A 20,420-nucleotide genomic window follows, 5' to 3' on the forward strand; every position below is an offset into this window, starting at 1 on the left:
ATAGTATTGTTAATGTAAAAGGTCACAAGAAATTGCAAAATAATGAATGGTAAACTTCTTAAAAGGCTTTGGACTCTATAAATGTAATGGAATAATAAACATATATTGACTTAAATTGATTGTTGATTATAATTGGCAATTCATGAAATTTTTCCAATTACATATATCCCTGTGTCATCCGCGAATTGTTTGAGCACCCTATACTATTTTCATAATTTTGTATGATTAATGTAATAATATAAAAATTATATATTAGTCCCCAAACTATTCCCTGCGTCGCACCAAAGATAAATATCAGACAGACTAAGAATATCAGACGTATAATTATAAACTTAACTCGTTTATTTGTTATGTAACCTAATAAGCATCAGGTCAGCATTAATATGTTTATTTAAGTGTTAAAATCGGAATATATTAATATATCTGATGAAGGTGAAAATAAAACAAAAAAATATAAAGGTAAATTTATTAAAAATACATTAATATAACTCTAAAGCTTTGATTCTAAGGTTTGCATGGTATAGTTCTTTAATAAATCCCTCAGTTTTCTCCGGAGTATTTTTCCACTTACGTTTTTCGGTATATCATTTACGAAAATTACACCACCGCTTAGTCGTTTCTGTGGTGAAACGAAACCTAAAAAAACTAACGTTATATTGCTGTTTGGTCATAAGGAAATAATTATGTGCATCTGATAGTTCATTTCAAATGAATTTGCCTCTACATATGATCAATCCTCACAACTCTGTCAAACATGGCGGAGAGTGATGCGGATTGACATTATTATGGCACCCGATGATATTATTTTTTATTTTCAATATTCATGAAATCCTTGCTAATTTAGCTACAATCAGCTTGAAATTATCAATTAACCTTCCGGAGCTCGCGCGCGGACTCTCGTTCCGCAGGTTCACTATTTTTATGTTAATTTAAAAATCCGCCGCCTTAGGCACTCGCGCCGCTTAGTATCTTTCGGCCGCGACGTACTAGTTAATCAGAAGTGCAAGTGTCTTCAACAAGTGCAGTTGTATTCGAAATATTTACGACTGCGGACTGTGAGTCCGCACGCGAGCGTTTGTGTTAGTTATTTTCCTATTTTTTTATTCTGTATAAAATAAAAGGTAAGTGTTTCATTTTGTTGTTCTTTTATGAAATTTGAAAAATTTATATAATTTTTTTAGTAATTCTTTGTGTTATTTTTATAGATGGCCAGTTCGTGGGAAAAAAGAACAGGCTCGTCTAAATCAGCTAATGTTAGAGTGTTTGGAAGAAAGTGATCGTGAGCCGGAGATCCAATAAGATGATGAGGAAGAGTCTGGAGAAGAAGATCATGTAGAAAGACAGGATCTCGACAGTGACACTGACCAAGAAATATCGGACGTGGAACAAGAAGAAGAAGAAGAGGACGATGATGATGATGATAATTTGGAAATGCAGCCTACTTTTGTTGGTAAGGATGGAATTACAAAGTGGGAAAAGAGAATTTCGAAAAAAAAATTAAAAACTAGAGCTCGGAATATAATAATATAAGGTAATAATAATATAATATAATAAAGCATTTTCCAGGAGTAAAAGTAGCTGCTAAGGGCTTAAAAACAGAAATTGCGATTTGGAAATATTTTTTTACAAATGACATTTTAAATTTAATTGTTCATTACACAAATAAACACATTCAATCAGCTAAATCAAATTATAGTCGGGAAAGAGACGGCAAAGATACAGATATTTTGGAAATTCAGGCAGTAATTGGGCTTTTATATTTGGCGGGGGTTCTAAAATCAAATCGGCTAAATCTTGAAGAATTGTGGGCTAAAAATGCGACGGGTGTAGAGCTTTTTAGGCTTACTATGTCTCAAAGTAGATTTCGATTTCTATTAGCATACCTGCGTTTTAATGATTTGGAAACTAGGGCTGAAAGAAAAAAAATTGACAAGTTGGCTGCTGTTAGAGAAGTGTTTGATACTGTTGTAAATAACTTTAAAACCGCATATACACCATTTGAATTCGTGACAATCGACGAAAAGCTAGAAGCTTTTCGAGGAAAATGTAATTTTCGCCAGTACATTCCTAGTAAACCTAACAAGTACGGGATTAAAATTTTTGCTTTAGCAGATTCGAAAACTTTTGATACTTCAAATACGGAAGTGTATGTAGGGAAGCAGCCAAGCGGACCATATGAATGTAGTAACTAACCAACTGCAGTTGTACAAAGATTATGTGAGCCAATCAAAGGAACCAGCCGCAATATGACAGTTGACAACTGGTTTACCAGTATGGATTTGTTGACATCGCTTTATGAAGATTTTAAGCTGACTCTTTTGAGTACTGTACGGAAAAATAAAAGATAATTGCCCTTAGAATTTTCACAGCCATCACGTCATCTAGTTGGATCAAGTTTATTTGCATTCAGAAGTAATTGTACATTGGTATCACATGTAGCAAAAAAAAAAACAAAAATGTTTTAGTTTTGTCAAGTATGCATTATGATGACAAAATAGATACCATCACAAACAAACCAGAAATGATAATGGATTACAACTCTACTAAAGGTGGAGTGGATTGTGTAGACAAACTATGCGCAGCGTACAATTGTGCTCGAAACACCAGACGATGGCCCATGGTCATATTTTACTCCTTACTCAATGTGGTTGGAATAAACTCTTTTGTCATTTTTTCGACAAATATAGCTACTGCAATACGACGAAGAAATTTTTTGCGAGCTTTATCTTTTCAGTTGATAGAAGAACATGTTCGCCGACGTGTCACCCAGTGCATTCTCAGGGTTATGCAACTAAGGATAAGTGAAATTTTTGGATTAGAAACACCTAGACCAGGTCGAGTACAGACACAAGCTGGCCAACGAGGACGTTGCGCATTCTGCGATCGCAAAAAAAATAGGCCTTCACGTTATTCATGTATTGAATGTCATGAATTTATTTGTTTAGAGCATTCGCTAATGGTATGTCATGAATGTCACCCATAAATTTAAAGTTTTTATTTGATTATAAATTACCTGTCACTTTGTTTGCTAAATTTGTTTGCTAAATGCCTTTTACCAATAATTAATGTTTAGATTTAATAATTTATATGCAATTTTACAATAAAAATCTTGTTTATTTAGAATCTGTACATTTATTTTTGGTTAATATTGCAGAAACATTCTAAAAAAAATTGATTTAGCCTTCGACTTTGACTGCGGACTGACAGTCTGCATGCGAGCGTTCTATCTCAATATATGGCGCGAGCTCCGGAGGGTTAAATAACAGGTTTGGTATTTTCGAGAAACATGGTTCAAAAACACAGGAATATTCCATGAGCTCAGTAAGTTTTTATAGAACAAAATTGACAGACTACATTTGAGATGTAGGCAAATTTACTTACTTGCTACGTGTTGTTTAATTTCCTCTTCAGAAACATCGATATTTTCTTTCTTAACCACAAATGCCAGAGGTCGTTCTCCTACCAAATCATCCGGTACACCAACAACTCCTACGTCCTTAACTTTAGGATGATTAATAATAATGGCTTCTAACTCAGCAGGTGCAACCTTTAAGTTATGTTTACCATTAGGTAAATTTGTAAAACCAAAAACATGTTATATTATATATAAAAATAAATTTACCTGATAACCCTTATATTTTATTAGCTCTTTTATACGGTCTATTATATAAATATATTCATCGTTATCGTAGTATCCCAAATCTCCACTTTTAAGCCATCCATCACTCGTAAAACTATCTTTAGTAGCTTGTTCGTTTTTATAGTAACCCATCATCGCATAGGGTCCCTAAAAGGTTTTTAAAGATTAAAATGTAATATTTAACAAATTGTTCATTATTCTTGTAGAGTGAGCTTCAGTATTGGAATCCTCAATAATATTTATAAATTAGGATTTAATCATCTCGTCTTAATACATTTGATAGTGAACAATTACTTCTGGGCGAGAGCCATTGATCCAATGAGAATATTAAGGGTTTAGTTAAATTAGTTTTACTATTTTAAGATCGTAAACTATATACTCAGAATCTAAATGTATAAAAATAGCAATTTTTAATCACCTTCTATAGAGAACTGAAAATCTGTAGAGAGCTGAAACAACAATAGAAATTAAAGGATATTGTAGATGGTTGCTAATTACGAGAAATGTTCTTTATTAAGTGTAATTCCTGAAGATAGGATACAAATAATATACCAATACAAAACCAACCCTTCTGGCACTTAACCCAGATACCCCTACCGTCCGTTATAACAATCACCTAATAGTTCGCTGCAGATTTGAAACTCTGTTACTCCGCGTTAGATGGCGTTGGGTTATTCGTTGTTAGAAACGCGTGTTTTAGCGAAATTTTGTTTTCTAACCTCTTAAAGGGAGTTCTGTATGCAAGAAAATGTTTGGAATAACAGGTACTTAGTTTCTTTTAAACAATGGATAATTATAGGTAAATATACTGATAAACTATTCATATTATTTTTCCATCTTGTGAATAAGTAACTTTGGAAAACATCAATATTTATACTTGTAAACAAATAAGTTAAAAATTTTCATCTCACCGGCAAAAATATAACCTCAAATACCGATGTCCGTTTTAACGGACAATAGGAAAATCCGGTATTATTCGATTTTTTTTCCTTATATTTGCAGTTATTGGAAGCGGCCCTTGAAAATTCATGAACTCATGGCAGAAATTGAAAACCTTGATGGCGATGAGTTGATTCCTGATGCTATTGCCGTTCTACCGCCAGTTAATGCAAATGAATATAACACTGATGAAGATTCCGGCGACGAAAATGAAGTGGATATAAACAACCTCCCTGGAAGTCAGCTGATGACTGAAGTTGAGGTAATATTTGAAAACAAGGGATCTAACCAAACTACAGTTGAGAGTGATTTTGATAGCGACGATGACCTACCTTTGTCTACCTTTCTTATGAAAAAACGACCAAAATTATCGACCTCAAAACCAAATTACTCTTGGAAAAAAGGTGACATCAACCAAGATTTTCCAAAATGGGTAAATGCAAGTGGTCCAAAAAATTCTTTATCTCCTTTAGAACTATTTTTTCAGTTTATAGGTGACGAAATTATTGACTTGGTTGTAAAATATTCCAATTTGTATGCTATTCAGCATAATCGCCAAGGTGATATACATTCCAGTGAAATAAAATGTTTCGTTGGTGTTTTAGTGCTCTCTGGATACAACTCATTTCTTCGACGGTCAATGTATTGGGAAAATAACAGGGACGCAGGAAATTAGTTAGGTAGTCTATTCTCGAGATCGCTTTAGTTTTATAATGCAGCATTTGCACCCGAATGATAACAACAATCTTGAAAATACCGATAAGTTTTCGAAACTGAGGCCTTTGTTTTCTACTCCGAATGAGAAATTTCAGTCATTTGCACCCCTTGAAGAGTGCCATAGCGTGGACGAGTCGATGGTACCCTATTACGGCGGTCATGGATCAAAACAGTTCATCCGAGGAAAGCCCATTCGTTGGGTTTATAAGGTACGGGTGGGAACAACTAAAAAGGGGTACATTGAATGGTTTGAGCCGGATCAAGGGTCCACAACTATTATTTCTGAAAAATATCGTCCTCTTGGCTTAGGGGCTAGTGTTGTACTTCAGTTTGCTGATATTATTCAGTCTCAATGTGAAAAAGCTTTTTTCCATATCTTTTGTGACAATTTTTTACGTCATTACGTCTGTTGGCTGAGCTGACCCCCAGGTTCAAATGTACAGGAACTTTGCGAGAAAACAGACTATCAGATTGCCCTCTTGAAAATCCAGTATGTTCAAGAAAAAATCCTGTGGTAGTTTTGATTATCTTTTAGAGGAGAACCAAATAATATTGTATGTAAATGGAATGACAATAGTGTTGTTACAATCGCCTCAAATGTAACATCTCCTTTTCCGACACAGCAAGTCAAACGTTTCTCTCAGAAAGAAAAGAAAATGATACATGTTGAGCAGCCATGTTTGATAAAAAAATACAACGAAAACATGGGCGGTATTGATAGGGCTGACCAAGATATAAGTTTTTACCGCGTAGGAATCAGAGGAAAGAAGTGGTATTTTTGTTTGTTTGCACATGCTTTGGATATCGCAGAACAAAACGCATGGCAACTTCATAAACAGTCTGGCGGGAAAATGGACCATTTGCAGTTTAGGAGGTGTATTGCTGCGGGATTATTAGAAACATATAAGAAAGAAACAAAACGGGGGCCATCTAAACCAGGCAAATACCTGCATTATGAGTCCAGATATGATCGGATGGATCATTTTGTGAATTATCAGGAAAAGCAAACCCGCTGCGCATTTTGCCACAAATAAGCAGCATTCAGATGCCAGAAGTGTGATGTTGCACTTCATCCAAAAATTTGTTTTTTAAGTTACCATACTAAAAACGAATCTCTTTTTATTGGTTAAAAAAAAATCTCGTTTCTAAATAAAGTTTTATAAGTTTATAAGAATAATTGAGTTTTAGTACCGACGGCTTTTACAGAAAAACTTAAAAGCGGAACTAAAAAATTTTACTAGAATAATATGTTTATTTTAACGCAATAAGTAGATTTACAAAAGTATATAACAAAAAACAAACGTTAAGAGTTTCAGGGGTATCTGGGTTAAATTACTCCTTGACTCTCTGGTCACATTCTGGTACATACAAGATTATATTAGTAACAATAAAGGGTTTTAATGTATATTTTAAGAAGAATTAAAGAAATATTTCATGAATATGACTAATTACTTATTTTAATATCTGATCGTGTGCAGGGCATCCTAAAGTCAAGATACAAAGTTGGTAAATTTATATTAATTTATCTGCTAACTTACTGTAGAATCAAGCTCACCTTCCAACAAAACTCTCCCACTTGATTAGGTCCTAATGAACGACCAGTTTCTGGATCCCGAACTTTTCCAGAAATAAAAGACATTAATTTGCCAGAAGAACCATGCCTGGATTCACCCCTGGGAACAATAGCGATAGCTTGAGTCATTTCTGTTAATCCATAACCTTGACGAACCGAATCACATTTAAATCTGTGAAGATAATTATTAGGGTAACTTACTCAATGAGTAGAAAATTCGTAAATATACCGGCGTTTTACTTCTTTCTCAATCTCTTCACATAAAGGCGCCGCTCCACATACAAAATCCGTTACGCTACTTAAGTCATACTGATCCAGTTTCTTAGTTCCCGCCAAAAAAATAGCCAATGGGGGTGCAACGTATAAAGTTTGAATTTTATAGTCTTGTATGGACTTTAAAAATAGATCTTCGTCGAACCTTCTTAAGCTGATTATGGTTTGTCCGCTGGCCAGAGCGCTAAATCCCACAAACATCCCGAAACCATGATGAAAAGGCATTAGACCCAATACTGTCTTTGAGTCAGTAATAAAATAACGTGGATCCCTAAAAGACAGTTTCTAAATGACTATTAGGAAATATATATTTTTTTAAAAGGTTTTTGATAAAGGGATGGATAACTTCGTTCCGCAATTGCTGCATGAATTGCTTTTACCCTTTGTTTTTACCCTTATTTCGGAATGAATACCTTAGTAGTAGATTTAAGTCATCGGATCCGAAAAGATCAACCATTCAGATGAATATTGTATGTACTGTATACCGGGTGTCTAAGGGAGGGCGCCCACCAAAGATGTGCGCTTGAAGAGAAAAGGAATGATGTGCACATGAGGTGTGCATTAAGTCCTCGATGCAGTGTCTCACTGCATGCGTGCTGAAACGTAGGACACGTTCTATTTTCGACTGATGCGTACCGAGGTGCTAATATTATGTTTAGTTATGTATAAAATTGAGTTTGTATACTTTTGTTTATACATTTATTAAAAATATGTGTGATATACGATCCAGTATAGGTACAATAGAACGTGAAAACAGAACTGAAGATACGAGTATGGTGAGCCTAGATGAATCAAAAATCCTGTGTAGCATCAGGTTGCCAATCAACCCGAAAATGACCGAGAAGAAGATTTTCAATTGCAGCAGCAAGATTTAACTAATATTACTTCAAATGTTCACACTGACCGAATTTAAAGACAAAGCCAAAAAACTTTTATATCAGGTATAGGTCAACGCATTTATATCAGGTATAGCAGGAACCAATTCAATCTCAGCAAAAAAACGTGAACCAGAATGGAAGTAGTAAGAATTTTTCATCGAAAAGATATAAAACAAGCACTACTGTCGAAGATGTCAATCGTTCGGCTCTTAATTATTTTCAATTAAGACGTAATTCCAAAGGAACCCTTGCATTTCACGAAAGTGTAACACAAGATCCTGAAGTTTCATTTTTATTAAGTATGGTTCCGGACATGCAAGCAATGAATCCAGAACAAAAGAGAAGATTCAAGATTGGTATAACCTCATTAGCATCGGATATTTTAGAAGGTAAAAGTGTGATTGAAGTACCTTCTCCCTCGTTCTCAACCCAGTGCACAGAACAATCTCAAAATAGTAGTGTTGTTCAGTTTACAGTACTTCAACCAGCATCCCAACAAGACATTACACTACTTTGGAACAACCCTCAGCAGGAAGAACAAGCTGAATCTTGTTTTAACGCAAATAATGGAAATTTCACAATTCTAACAAGCCAGTGTTATTTATTAGACAAATAAAGAAAAGTTTGACAGCAGATTTTTTTACTTTGCTCACTTTAAATTACATAACCGCCTACTTCTGTTATTACTTGTAAGAAAATTATATTATGCTTTAAAATATTATAAAACATATTTATACTGACCTCAAAGTAATGAGCAGACGTTCTTCTGTAAACACACTGTGCCTGTAGTTCGTATCCTTTTTTTGAATAAAAGGACGTACTTTCTCAATTCTTCAAATCTTCAAGGTGCATGCGTTTTGTACACCATTTTGTTATGCGTTGTTATGTTGTACACCATTATGTTATGTTATGCTCCCTAAGGGAGAGCTCCCACCAAAGCAGCGATACGCTTGAGGTGAAGTGTTGGTGAAGCGTACCTGAAACGCAAGTCAAGTGTACAACATGTGTGTGTTTTGTGATCGCATACCAAAATGGTGTACAAAACGCATGCACATTGCAGATTTGAAGAATTGAGAAAGTCCGTCCTTCTATTCAAAAAAAGAATACGAACTACAGGCAAAGTGTGTCCACAGAAGAACGTCTGCTCATTACTTTGAGGTAGGTATAAATATGTTTTATAATATTTTAAAGCATAATATAATTTTCTTACAAGTAATAACAGAAGTGGGCGGTTATTGAATTTAAAGTTAGCAAAGTAAAAAAATCTGCTGTCAAACTTTTATTTATTTGTCTGATAAATAACAGTGGCTTGTTAGAATTGTGAAATTTCCATTATTTGCGTTAAAACAAGATTCAGCTTTTTCTTCCTGCTAAGGGTTGTTCCAAAGTAGTGTAGTATCTTGTTGGGATGCTGGTTGAAGTACTGTAAACTGAGCAATACTACTAGCTATACTTCCATGTGTAGCATCATTTGATTCATCTAGGCTCACCATACCCGTAACTTCAGTTCTGTCTTTACGTTCTATAGCACCTATACTGGATCGTTGGGAATTATCCGAAAGTTCAGAATGTAAAAAGTCAACATCTTCTTCGGAATCTTCTGTTCTCTGGAAATTGCTTTTGCTTTTTCGAGAAGTGGTGAAAGGATCCAAAAAAAATTATATATGCTGCTAAGTAAACTGCTTATATTTTACACATCCAGGTCATGAAGGCACATATTTCTTATTTTGTCTAACATAACGGCCACGCAGATTTCTCCATCGTAGCTTACACTCAAAAGCTAGAACCGAAGAAAAATTATGATACGTATATTTATTATTATAATTATTATTATACTAGTTTTATTAAGCGTAAAAGATATTAAACACATTTTTACTTAGTTAATAGTACAAAGAACCTGAGGTACTGAAGACTAATTAATAATGCTCTATCATGCCACTTTTTAAGGCGGCATACCACTTTGAGAATGATTATTAGAGATACGTCAGTTGGCATACGGAATGCTTTGCAATAAGAGTATATGCCTAGCCCTATACTAGAAATTTGGACTGAAATCTACCAAACTGCATTGGAAGTATATACGGGAAGCACATCAGATTAAAATGCCCTTCAAATACTGGGTCGACACATTTTAATTACAAAGTATATTTTTCTGTGGCACTATTGGCAGTGTGTGATGTGGATGAATTTGGCAGGAATAGTGATGGGAGAGCTTTGAAAAACAGTGCATTTGGTAAAGCTTTGTCAAGGGGAGTATTAGGAATACCGGCCCCCAAACCACAATTTGTTATTTCAGGAGAACTAACAAATTTCCCATATTTTCTCGCAGCTGATGAGGCTTTTCAGCTGACACAAAACATTTTAAAACCCTATCCCAATCGAAATCCTACAAACAACAAGCGCATATTTAATGCAAGGCCGAAAATCAGTTGAAAGTGCTTTTGGCATGTTAACATCCAAGTTTAGAATTTTAGAAACACCAATAAATTACAATGTCAAGCAAGTAGATGACATCATCCAGGCTGTATGTGGTTTACATAACTTTATCAGGAAACGCGAAGGAGTTTTTCCAGTGCCACCAGTGGACCAGCAAATTCCTCCAAACTCTTCATAACAACGAGCATCTTCGCAGCAGCTTTAACAGCAGATTTAACTTTTTTTTGACTTCACAGCTCTAAAAGTCAAAAACAATGGCATAATACGTATGTATATATTCGTACTTAATATTAGAAAAATGAATGTAATAAAAACAAAATAAACAATTTTAAAACTTAAAAAAATAATTTGTTTTGCTTACCTGGTGCATTTAATTGTTTTACTATAGTTTGCCAAGCTTTCTCCTGCACATTCATTCAATAATCTTTGCTAGTAATATCGTACAGACATGGGTGAGATTCCATCAACTGTACGAATTTAACAATAAATTCTTGATTATCACGCATATTTTTATAAAATGTATGCACAAAAGTATTCAAACTCAATTTTATACATGTGGGTATCATTTATTTTTAGTTTAAATGTTTCTTTTAGTTTTAAGTGCAATAATAATTTGGTTTGGTATATTTGACTTAATCTTTTACAACGCGACAACACTGTTAAATCAACAGTGCCGGTTGACAAATAATCGTTTAAGGAACGAGTACGACGACACGATGTAAAAAAAACGACGAAAAGCCGGAAAAGACGTGAAAACGCGAATTCAGACGGGTTTCGTTTTTCTTAACGAGTATTTTAAGTGAATCCTGCTCTTAAAATTAGTTTGTTCGCGCCGTTTTGCACCTAAATTAAGTTGTAAAGAGAACTGTCCAGTTCAAGGGATCTGAACCCGGGACCTCCGAAGAGACTGGTGCCGCGTCTCAAGGTAGCTCAGAACAAGGATGAGTTTATTAAAGCTATTAGGCAGATAGTTAGTAAGGAGGAGTATAAGGATTACTTTCTAAAAAATGACATTTTGTATAAATATTACAATGGTTTAGAGTTGGTTGTTGTTCCTAAATTAATGGAATCGGAGATTATACGAAGGGCGCACGAAGTTGAACATTTTGGGATCTCTAAAACAGAAGAAATTGTAAAAAGAGAGCTTTACATCCCAAGATTAAAGGAGAAGATCCAAAGCTGCATAATAAGCTGTGTTGGATGTATTCTAGGGAATAAAGAGGAAGGAAAAAAGGAGGGTCTCCTACACCCTATAAATAAAAGTGACTTACCCTTAAATACTTACCATGCAGACCATTTGGGTCCATTGCCTTCGACGAACAAGAGCTACCAATACATCTTGGTAATTATTGATGATTTTTCAAAGTTTGTATGGCTATATGCCACCAAATCAACGACGTCCAGGGAGACGATTGAAAAGTTTAAAATACAACAAAAAACTTTTGGGAACCCAGTACGAATTATCACTGATAGGGGAACTGCCTTCACTGCTACAGAATTTGCAGAATATTGCAAAGAAGAGGAAATTCAGAATGTTAAGATCACGGCTGGTGTGCCCAGAAGTAATGGGCAAGTAGAGAGAATAAAAAGGATTATAATTCCTGTCCTAACTAAGCTAAGCTTCGATGATCCGCAAAAGTGGTATAAACATTTAGATGTACTGCAACGAGCTTTGAATTGTACAGTCGAGAGGAGCATCAATGCTACCCCATTCGAAGTCTTGACGGGAGTTAAGATGAGAAATAAAGAGGACCTACGTGTTAAGGAGCTTTTGGAAAAGGAAGCTGTCGATCCTTTTAATGAGAAACGGGACAAATTGAGGCTGCAAAGCAAAGCTCAAATTCAAAAGGTGCAACAAGAAAACCGCAAACGCTATAATTTGAGACGGATAGCACCCAGGAAATACCAAAACGGAGACTTAGTCGCTATTAAGAGGACACAGTTTGGTCCTGGACTAAAGCTGCATAGGAAGTACTTAGGCCCCTATGAAATTGTGAAAGTGAAAGCTAACGAAAGGTTCGACGTTGCCAAAGTGGGATATCATGAGGGACCTATGAAGACTTCTACATGTGCTGAGTTTATGAAACCGTGGGTAGATTATACGAGCGAATCCGAGTCGGATTAGTAGTCAGATATGGCCGAATGTGGGTATCATTTATTTTTAGCTTAAATGTTTCTTTTAGTTTTAAGTGCAATAATAATTTGGTTTGGTATATTTGACTTAATCTTTTACAACGCGACAACACTGTTAAATCAACAGCGCCACAGTTCTGAGGAAAAGGCTCATGCGCGCGATCGACGGGCGCGGCCGAAAGAAAAGAGAGGAAGTTGAATTCGCATTTTACATTTTAGACCTGTAACTTCACTCCATAATTTTTTTAGTTTTTAATAAATAGTTGTAAACAGAACTGTCCAGTTCAAGGTTTTGTACAATATTTACCGCCGAGTTTATTTGTGAATTAAATCAGTGCTTACATATTAATCGGGTCGTTTTATTTCATCTGTATTGCTAAAAATGGACCTAGACACGAATAAAAAACCTACATACATAACTAAACATAATATTAGCATCTCGGTACACATCAGTCGAAAATAGAACGTGTCCTACGTTTCAGCACACATGCATTCTTGGATTTTACTTATCTACCTTTCAGTATGAAGTATTGAATAATCCTTTGTGGCTGTAAATAGCCACCCACTATACTGTCGAAAACACCGCCAAGGCAACCCACCAACCTCCGCCTGAAGCGTGACCGGTTCCAGCGAGAAGACGCTGTCACCGTTCACGCCTCCCTAAAAGTTAGCGAGGAAAGAAGGCCCTTTTTTTTTTTTTTCTTTTCTTTATTTTCACTTTCCAATAGATTTACATAGATTTGATTACACAGATTACATAGATTACAATGATAGTAACAATATCAAGCTTAATTCTACTTACAATATTTATGTTACTGCGTGCTGGGATCGCTGTCCCCAACCACGCTATCCGCCCAGAACTCAATCTTCTGTCTGTCTGTCAGGTTTGTTTTGCCGTTGTCTTGTCTGATTTGTATTCTTAGGTCCCCGTAGTTCTCTGTTATTGTTTGCCTTGTTTGTATGTTTTGTTCGTTTTGGCAGGTGTACATTATGTGTTCACTCGTTTCTATTGCGTTAACATCGCAGTCGCAGTAACCCTCTGTATCTTTTAGTTTGAATCTAGCCAGATATCCTTTGAAGTTTCCATGTCCAGTTACTAATTGTATGGCTTTGCTGGACAGGCTGATCTGTTCGTAGCCTACTGTCTTGCATAGATTGTATGTTGTTCTGCCTTTGTCTGTATCGTTCCAATAAGTTTGCCAAGACGCTACTACTTCTTACAAGAAGAAGCAACAAGTACAAGCAGCACACATGCAGTGAGACACTGCATCATAGAGTAATTAAAAGTATTTAATATTCATTTCTCTATGCACTGCATTGAGAAGCTTTAAAATCTTTCCAGCCGCTGTCGCGTAGCTTCGGTGAACGTCGTTCCATATCAAAGCAAGGAACACTGCACTTCGTGCACACCTCATGTGCACATCATTCCTTTTCTCTTCAAGCGCACATCTTTGGTGGGCGCTCTACCTTAGGAAAGTGGTTAGCCTCTATAACTTTTCTAATTTTTAAATAAAAAAAATTAAATTGTAAGTGGGTGTACCATCCAAATTGAGATTGGCTGACGTATTCAGTTGTTTTCTGTCACTTTAGGTTTAACCGGAAATGATGCTAACTTTCTTATGTTAAATGGGACCCCTTAAGTGTTTTAGGATATTTTGATAGGAAATTACGATATACAATAAAAATGACACCCCATATGTCAACTTTTGACATCTAACCTTTAAATTATTTAATTTTTTAAATTTTAATCTAGAGTGCCATGAATAATTTAAAATCTTTCATTTTACATCAAACAGTCCTAGAAAAATATAATTGACTCTCTTTAGTTTTTCACAGCTTTCCTAGATGCGTCTAAAGTTTGCAACATCGTATTTTCGGCTCTAACTCAATTTTTTCAAATAGAACTAGGGTGCTTCATTGCCATATTTAAAAAGTGTATTTTTTTACAAATAATTTGGTATAAGACAATCGATAGTGGGTACTTCCAAAAAACCAGCATTATTGAAATTTTATTATTTATCTCTTAATATCGGATTGATCGCAGCGCCGCCATCGGGTCACTGTAAAATCGATTGTAGTGATACATGACTTATAACCAACACTCAATAAAAAACAACCAATACCCAATAAAAAAACCAGTAAATTATTTGACAGTTGACATGTCAAATTATTTATTAAGGTACAAAATGCTCAAAATTGCCATTCATTTGTTGCTGGCAAAATTGTCTGAATAACTATTATTATTAAAAAATGTCTGAATAACTCGAATTATATCAAAAACTGACAGGTTGCCGTGACAATTCGTAACGATGATATGTCAAATCCAAGGCCAAAAAACACTTCAAAAGCTCTTCAATTTATCGTTAACAATTAGACGGTAAGGGTGAGAGTTCAATTTATCGTTAATCTTGGATTTTTAATAGATGTTACGCAAATACTAAATGCTAAAAAGTCGCTACAAAATCTACTTAAAATGAAAACAAATATTTTAAAAATTCGCAGCAATCTTTGGGTTTTTTTTTAGTTGGAAAAAACTAAATAGGTATGCGGTGCTAAATTATTTTTTATTAAAATTACCAAATATTAATTGTTTGGTATCAAATTATTTGTAAAAAAATACACTTTTTAATTATGGTAATGAGGTCAAAATTTGACATATGGGGTATCATTTTTCTTAGAATGTCATTTTCTATCAAAATATGTCAAAAAAATTGGGTGATTCTATTCAAAATAAGAAAGTTAGGGTCATTTCCGGTTAAACCGGAAGTGACAGAAAACAACTGAATACGTCAGCCAATCCCAATTTGGGTACTACACCCACGTACCAAATTTCATTTATTTAACTTAAAAATTAAAAAAGTTATAGGGGCGAACCACTTTCCTAAGACACCCGGTATATTATAACAGTCCTCAAAGAAAACTGTTCAAAAAATATAAATTCAAACGAAACTAAATTGCTAGACTAAAATATAAAATTCTACACTTGTATTTTGATAGTTCATTATTACGAATACAATATTTTTGCATTATTACCTATTATGTACTAATCTTACACATAATGGTAAATGTGATAGAGTGACTCCTTTTGGTAGTCCAGTTGTTCCAGATGAACATAATATTAAGGCGGCCATTTGGCTGGCATCCTCTCTTACGGGTTCAAATTTGTTTACATCCACATTTTTCCCTAGCAAAGCACTGTGTATGAACCCATCCAGAGTTTCCACATTGGATTTAAGTTCTTGTATTTTAGAGCTTAGAGTGGAGATACCCTAAAAGAATGGAATATTTTACCAACACCTGAACTTCCGATATTTTTAAAATTTCACTTACTAATACAATGATTCTCTCTATAAATCCTAGCTTCTCCTTTAAGTGCACAAATTTTTCTACTACATCCTCGCAACAAAAAATGATTTTAGGGTTGCTTATCCGCATGACTTGTTCTAACTCATAAGGGGTATAAAGATGGTTAAAAGGGGCCATAATAGAGCCATTACAGAAGCTTGCCAGAACCGGAACATAGAAATCCAGACAATTTTCGCTACTAATTGAGAGCACGTTATTTTGGCCGTCGTACCCATAGTGTCTAAGTGCAGTTGCGAGGTTAACAGTTTTTTGGAACAGTTCGGAGTAAAGAAGTTTTTCGTGAGTGAAGGCATCGATCTGTGGAAAATCCATTTAATTTTTAATAAGTTTGATATAATAATTGTCGTTTTGTATTATATACCATTGCTATGGCATCTTTGGGTAAACTTTGGAATATTTGCTTTAGTTGCGGTCCAATGGTTTCTCTTATAAGTGGTATTGGAGATTCGCCTCCATGGAATACGTGTGTGTTGTCTTCTGGCATTTCTTCCTAAAATTTAGTGTTGATTAAATAAAAAATGTTTCGGTCGGGCATATTTTGATATAAAATCTAAATATTGGATGGAACAGGATGGTGAAATTGTGACAGAAATTTTTTTTTCTTGAATGGAACCTCCTGTATATTTTTGCTACTTCGGATTCTACTGAAAATTCTATACATGTTTTATGTATAATGCCTTTTATTTATCTTAAACGTTTCACGAAATAATACTATGCAAAAAATAATTATTGCAACTGTTATTATTTTTGCAACTATTTTTAATTATTATTATTATTATTATTATTAATATTATTGCAACTATTGAAATTTATTCAGTAATGGGCATTGTACACGTAGATAATATCATTATCTACACGTAGACAATCAATGTAAAAAATTAAAAAAAAAATTTCCGGATGTAGATAATGTAAATAATTATGGTTTTATTTTGTTTCAAATAATTAATTAACAAAAAAATAATACTTAAGTCCAAGTTAAATTCCAGTGAAAATTCAGTTAAAAAATAATTCTAAGCATATTTTAAAGGAAAAAAAATCAGTTCTTAAGAGTAGCGAAATCAGTAAAACTTGTCAAAATTAACTCAAAAAAAAAACATCTTTAAAGAATACCTCTGCCTCAAAATATTCATCATTTTTGTAATTTTAAAGCGTAATAAACACATAGGCGATTTTTTGATCTGTCAAGCGTTAATCTATGGCCAGATATAATCAGTAATTTTAATACACCCGTGTTTCTGAATATTTGTTCTGATTTCTGAACATTGTTCGAATAATCTTAACAATAAATATACGAATATTCCGTCTATATTCAATAGAATTAAGGCTACCTAAGTGCAAAAAAAATGAAACTGTTAAGGACCTGGGCAGACTAGGAAGAACTAGTTCATAATAATAAAAAAATGGATAACCTGGTTTCATTACCAGAAAATCCGAATCCCACTAGTGAAACAAATATGCTTCTCAGACGAAGCAAGTTTTTATTTGAACGGATCATTGAATACACATAATTTTAGGTACTTGACACCTTAGAATCTGGTTTAGGGAAAGTTATTCTAGTCCTCCACAGAGTTCTGGAACACTGGTAGGAATCCTATAGCTAGGAACTCCAGGCAATGGTCGATGCCATTGGTCCTGGTGATTCTACCCTCCACCGAAAAGGAAATTTTTAGTCCTCTGTTCATTGGAGGACTTAAAATCAGGGTAGAAACTCAAAAAATGAGCCGTTCACCCAGTACCATCATTGCCTACTCTTGGTTGCCCAAATGGGTGGCAAGGGTCACCTCACAACTGAATGTGTGAAAACAGCCGACACGTCAGCCACTTGCGCAAACAGCCTCGGGGAGCACCTGGCGCCATAAGAGGCTGCCCCCAAAATGTAGCCAAGGCTGTCCAAAAACCCGCGCCTCTCCCATCTTGCATCTACACCCAAGCTTAAAACTCCCCATTTCCTCCACCACTGATGCAAATCATCTTATCTTTCAACAGTTTTTCGCACAAATGTAATAGCAATTTGCGCAATTATTGACAGCAATGCAAAATAATTAAAAAATTTGTATGTCTGTAAACTTTAAAAAACTTCGCTGCTTAAGGTCTCGGTCTCGGTCTTCTTGAAAAAACTGACCTTCATGACTTTCTAGAACTTCATAATATTAATGTTCCGACCGCAAGAAATCTTCCTTCAGCACAACATTTTTCTTTCCCATAAAGGGGGCACTCTTCTCACACCCTCCTCGCCCAGACGAGGACTTGGAGGAGACCTTCGCCAGGATTCAGATGCTGCAGTTCAGGTAAGCTTCAAGTAGGCTCTTTGTACGTGGTCTCTAACAGGGTTATTACAAGAGTCAAACCTAGTCAATGACAGGCAGAAGCTATTACCTGATTCCTAATGAACCCACCCACCTATTCAACACAGGCAGATTAGAATCCTGGACTTTTTCCTTGCCAAAAACTTCCCGGAAACTGCCCAGGCATAGTCCAATTATGGCCTCACTTCTGCCAGTCTACCATGTCTATCTCCCAGTCTACCTGGAAGTTGGTAATGGCAATCAACAATAGTCAAATAAATGTACACAATACAATGAATGGCGTAGTTCCCGGAAATTCTTGCTAAACACCCAGCCAGCTCCTGTTATCCCCAATCTCTCCTTCCTTGACGCAGAGGTGGAAAAGCTTACTGGGGACATCTCTGATACCCTCCAAGCTGCGAAAAAGATTACACCTATCTCTTCTAAAAGGACGTCTCTCTCTAATGAAATCAGAGACCGCAATCGTCTACGGAGGAACGCCTTAAGCTGCTTATGCCTAACCATGATCTATGATTTATTCCTCAAGAACCTAGTATACAGAGCTAAACGCAGGATTAAGACCCTGCTGGATGAGCACACCAACGAGATGTGGCACGTGAAACTTGAAGAAATCAAGAACACTATCCACAACTACCCCCAAGAGCTTTTTGTGCTTGCTACAAATCTTACAACAGGGTGTAAGAAAAACCTGCCATATTTTAAGGTAAATGAGGCCTTTCTGATTAAATCCCAGAGCCAGTTAAATCTTAAAAACTCATTAAATCCCTCCACCGATCTCTTGACTCTTGATGAACTCAACAACGAGTTTCTCTTAGAGAATGCGAAAAAGGCAGCCTAGCCCACACATTACTCGTGACCATGTCAGGGAGGTTATTAAGGCCATAGGAAAGTACCGGGGCGTGACCACATTCGCAACTCAACGCTTAAAAAACTACTAGATAAACAGCTCAATTAACTCGCTGAAATTTCTAGCGCGGTCATCGTCCACAGCAATTTCTCATTCCAATGGAAATGTGGCATCATCATTATTCGTAAACAGGAGGAAGCACCTATGGACTTAAAAAGTTACAAGCCTGCCTATTAGCCTGTTATCAACGACGGGGAAACTCGTGGGGAGACTAATTTTTAAGGACCTACAAGGCACTACTGAAAAACTTCAGGTTCTCCCTCCTGGCCAGTTTGGATTTTGAAGGAAGCATTCCACGGTACACCAAATAACAAGACTCGTCTAGAATATCTTAGATGAAGCAAGCCGTGGTTTTCTCGACATCTCCAACGCGTTTGACAAGATGTGGCATCATGGACTGATACGCAACTCCAACTTGCGAACTTTTCCGGGTACCAGATAAGACTGGTTCAGTCCTTCTTGTAGAACAGCACGTTCCGCGTTTCCACAAACACCTTTTCACTCCTTGCCAAATCCTAGCAGGAGTTCCATAAGGTTCACCCCTTTGGCCACTCCTGTTTCACAACACCTATATGTATGACCTACCCACAACGGAGGCAATTCTTAACTACCAGTTTGTTGACGATACCCTAATCACAACATGGGTCTCCATGTAGACTGTAGTCTCCATGGACCAATGGAGACTACAGCCTTACGCGATAATGTTTACGAAGAACTGCAAGAGCTCTCCACGCGAGAGACTAATGTGAAAAGAAGTGTATCTCCCCTGGGCTAAACAAGTTAAGTACTTGGGCGCCATCCTCGACCAGCACGGCACCTGCACACAATACTCGACAAGACAAGTAGCGAAGGCCAACTTTATTCGTTACTTCGCGACAGGCTTTCACCAGGACTAGGCTCAGCATCTACGAGGTATATGTGAGTGTGCTTTAGCAGAATATGATACGGCCCATTAAATGGGGTTAAACAAAGCGATATTGCTTTTAACTCAGAGGCGAAAGACATGTTAAGAAGAAGAGCCAAAGCAAGCGTTATAGTTTTAACAGGATATACCCTGTGTAGTGTGTCTCCCCAATAAAATTCGATTTCTAGAAAATGCCTAGATAATGTTTTCCCCAAATCGGTAGATGATAGGCAGAGGTGGATCAATATCGCCATCTAGGTTAACCGACTTTCATTGATTGGACTACTGTTTTTGGGTTTATATTGAAAAATAAATGGTACAGAGATAAGCCGACTCTCACGAGATGTG

The 20,420-nt window shown here is 35.9% G+C and overlaps 1 protein-coding gene across 1 annotated transcript in view; it reads right to left on the minus strand.

The window, feature by feature from the left end:
• Positions 1-452: 452 nt before the first annotated feature.
• Positions 453-20,420, minus strand: part of LOC126742114 (luciferin 4-monooxygenase-like) — a 34,933-nt gene continuing 14,965 nt past the window's right edge. The window contains exons 8-15 of the mRNA XM_050448674.1: positions 16,317-16,445; positions 15,920-16,252; positions 15,623-15,858; positions 7,099-7,413; positions 6,852-7,041; positions 3,623-3,787; positions 3,382-3,547; positions 453-636 (exon numbers count right to left, since the gene is read on the minus strand). Coding sequence (XP_050304631.1) covers positions 491-636; positions 3,382-3,547; positions 3,623-3,787; positions 6,852-7,041; positions 7,099-7,413; positions 15,623-15,858; positions 15,920-16,252; positions 16,317-16,445 — 1,680 coding nt within the window. The 3' untranslated portion in view covers positions 453-490. The remainder of the gene's footprint in view (positions 637-3,381; positions 3,548-3,622; positions 3,788-6,851; positions 7,042-7,098; positions 7,414-15,622; positions 15,859-15,919; positions 16,253-16,316; positions 16,446-20,420) is intronic.

This window comes from Anthonomus grandis, chromosome 1, assembly GCF_022605725.1.
Source record: "Anthonomus grandis grandis chromosome 1, icAntGran1.3, whole genome shotgun sequence".
Taxonomy (NCBI): Eukaryota; Metazoa; Arthropoda; class Insecta; order Coleoptera; family Curculionidae; genus Anthonomus; species Anthonomus grandis.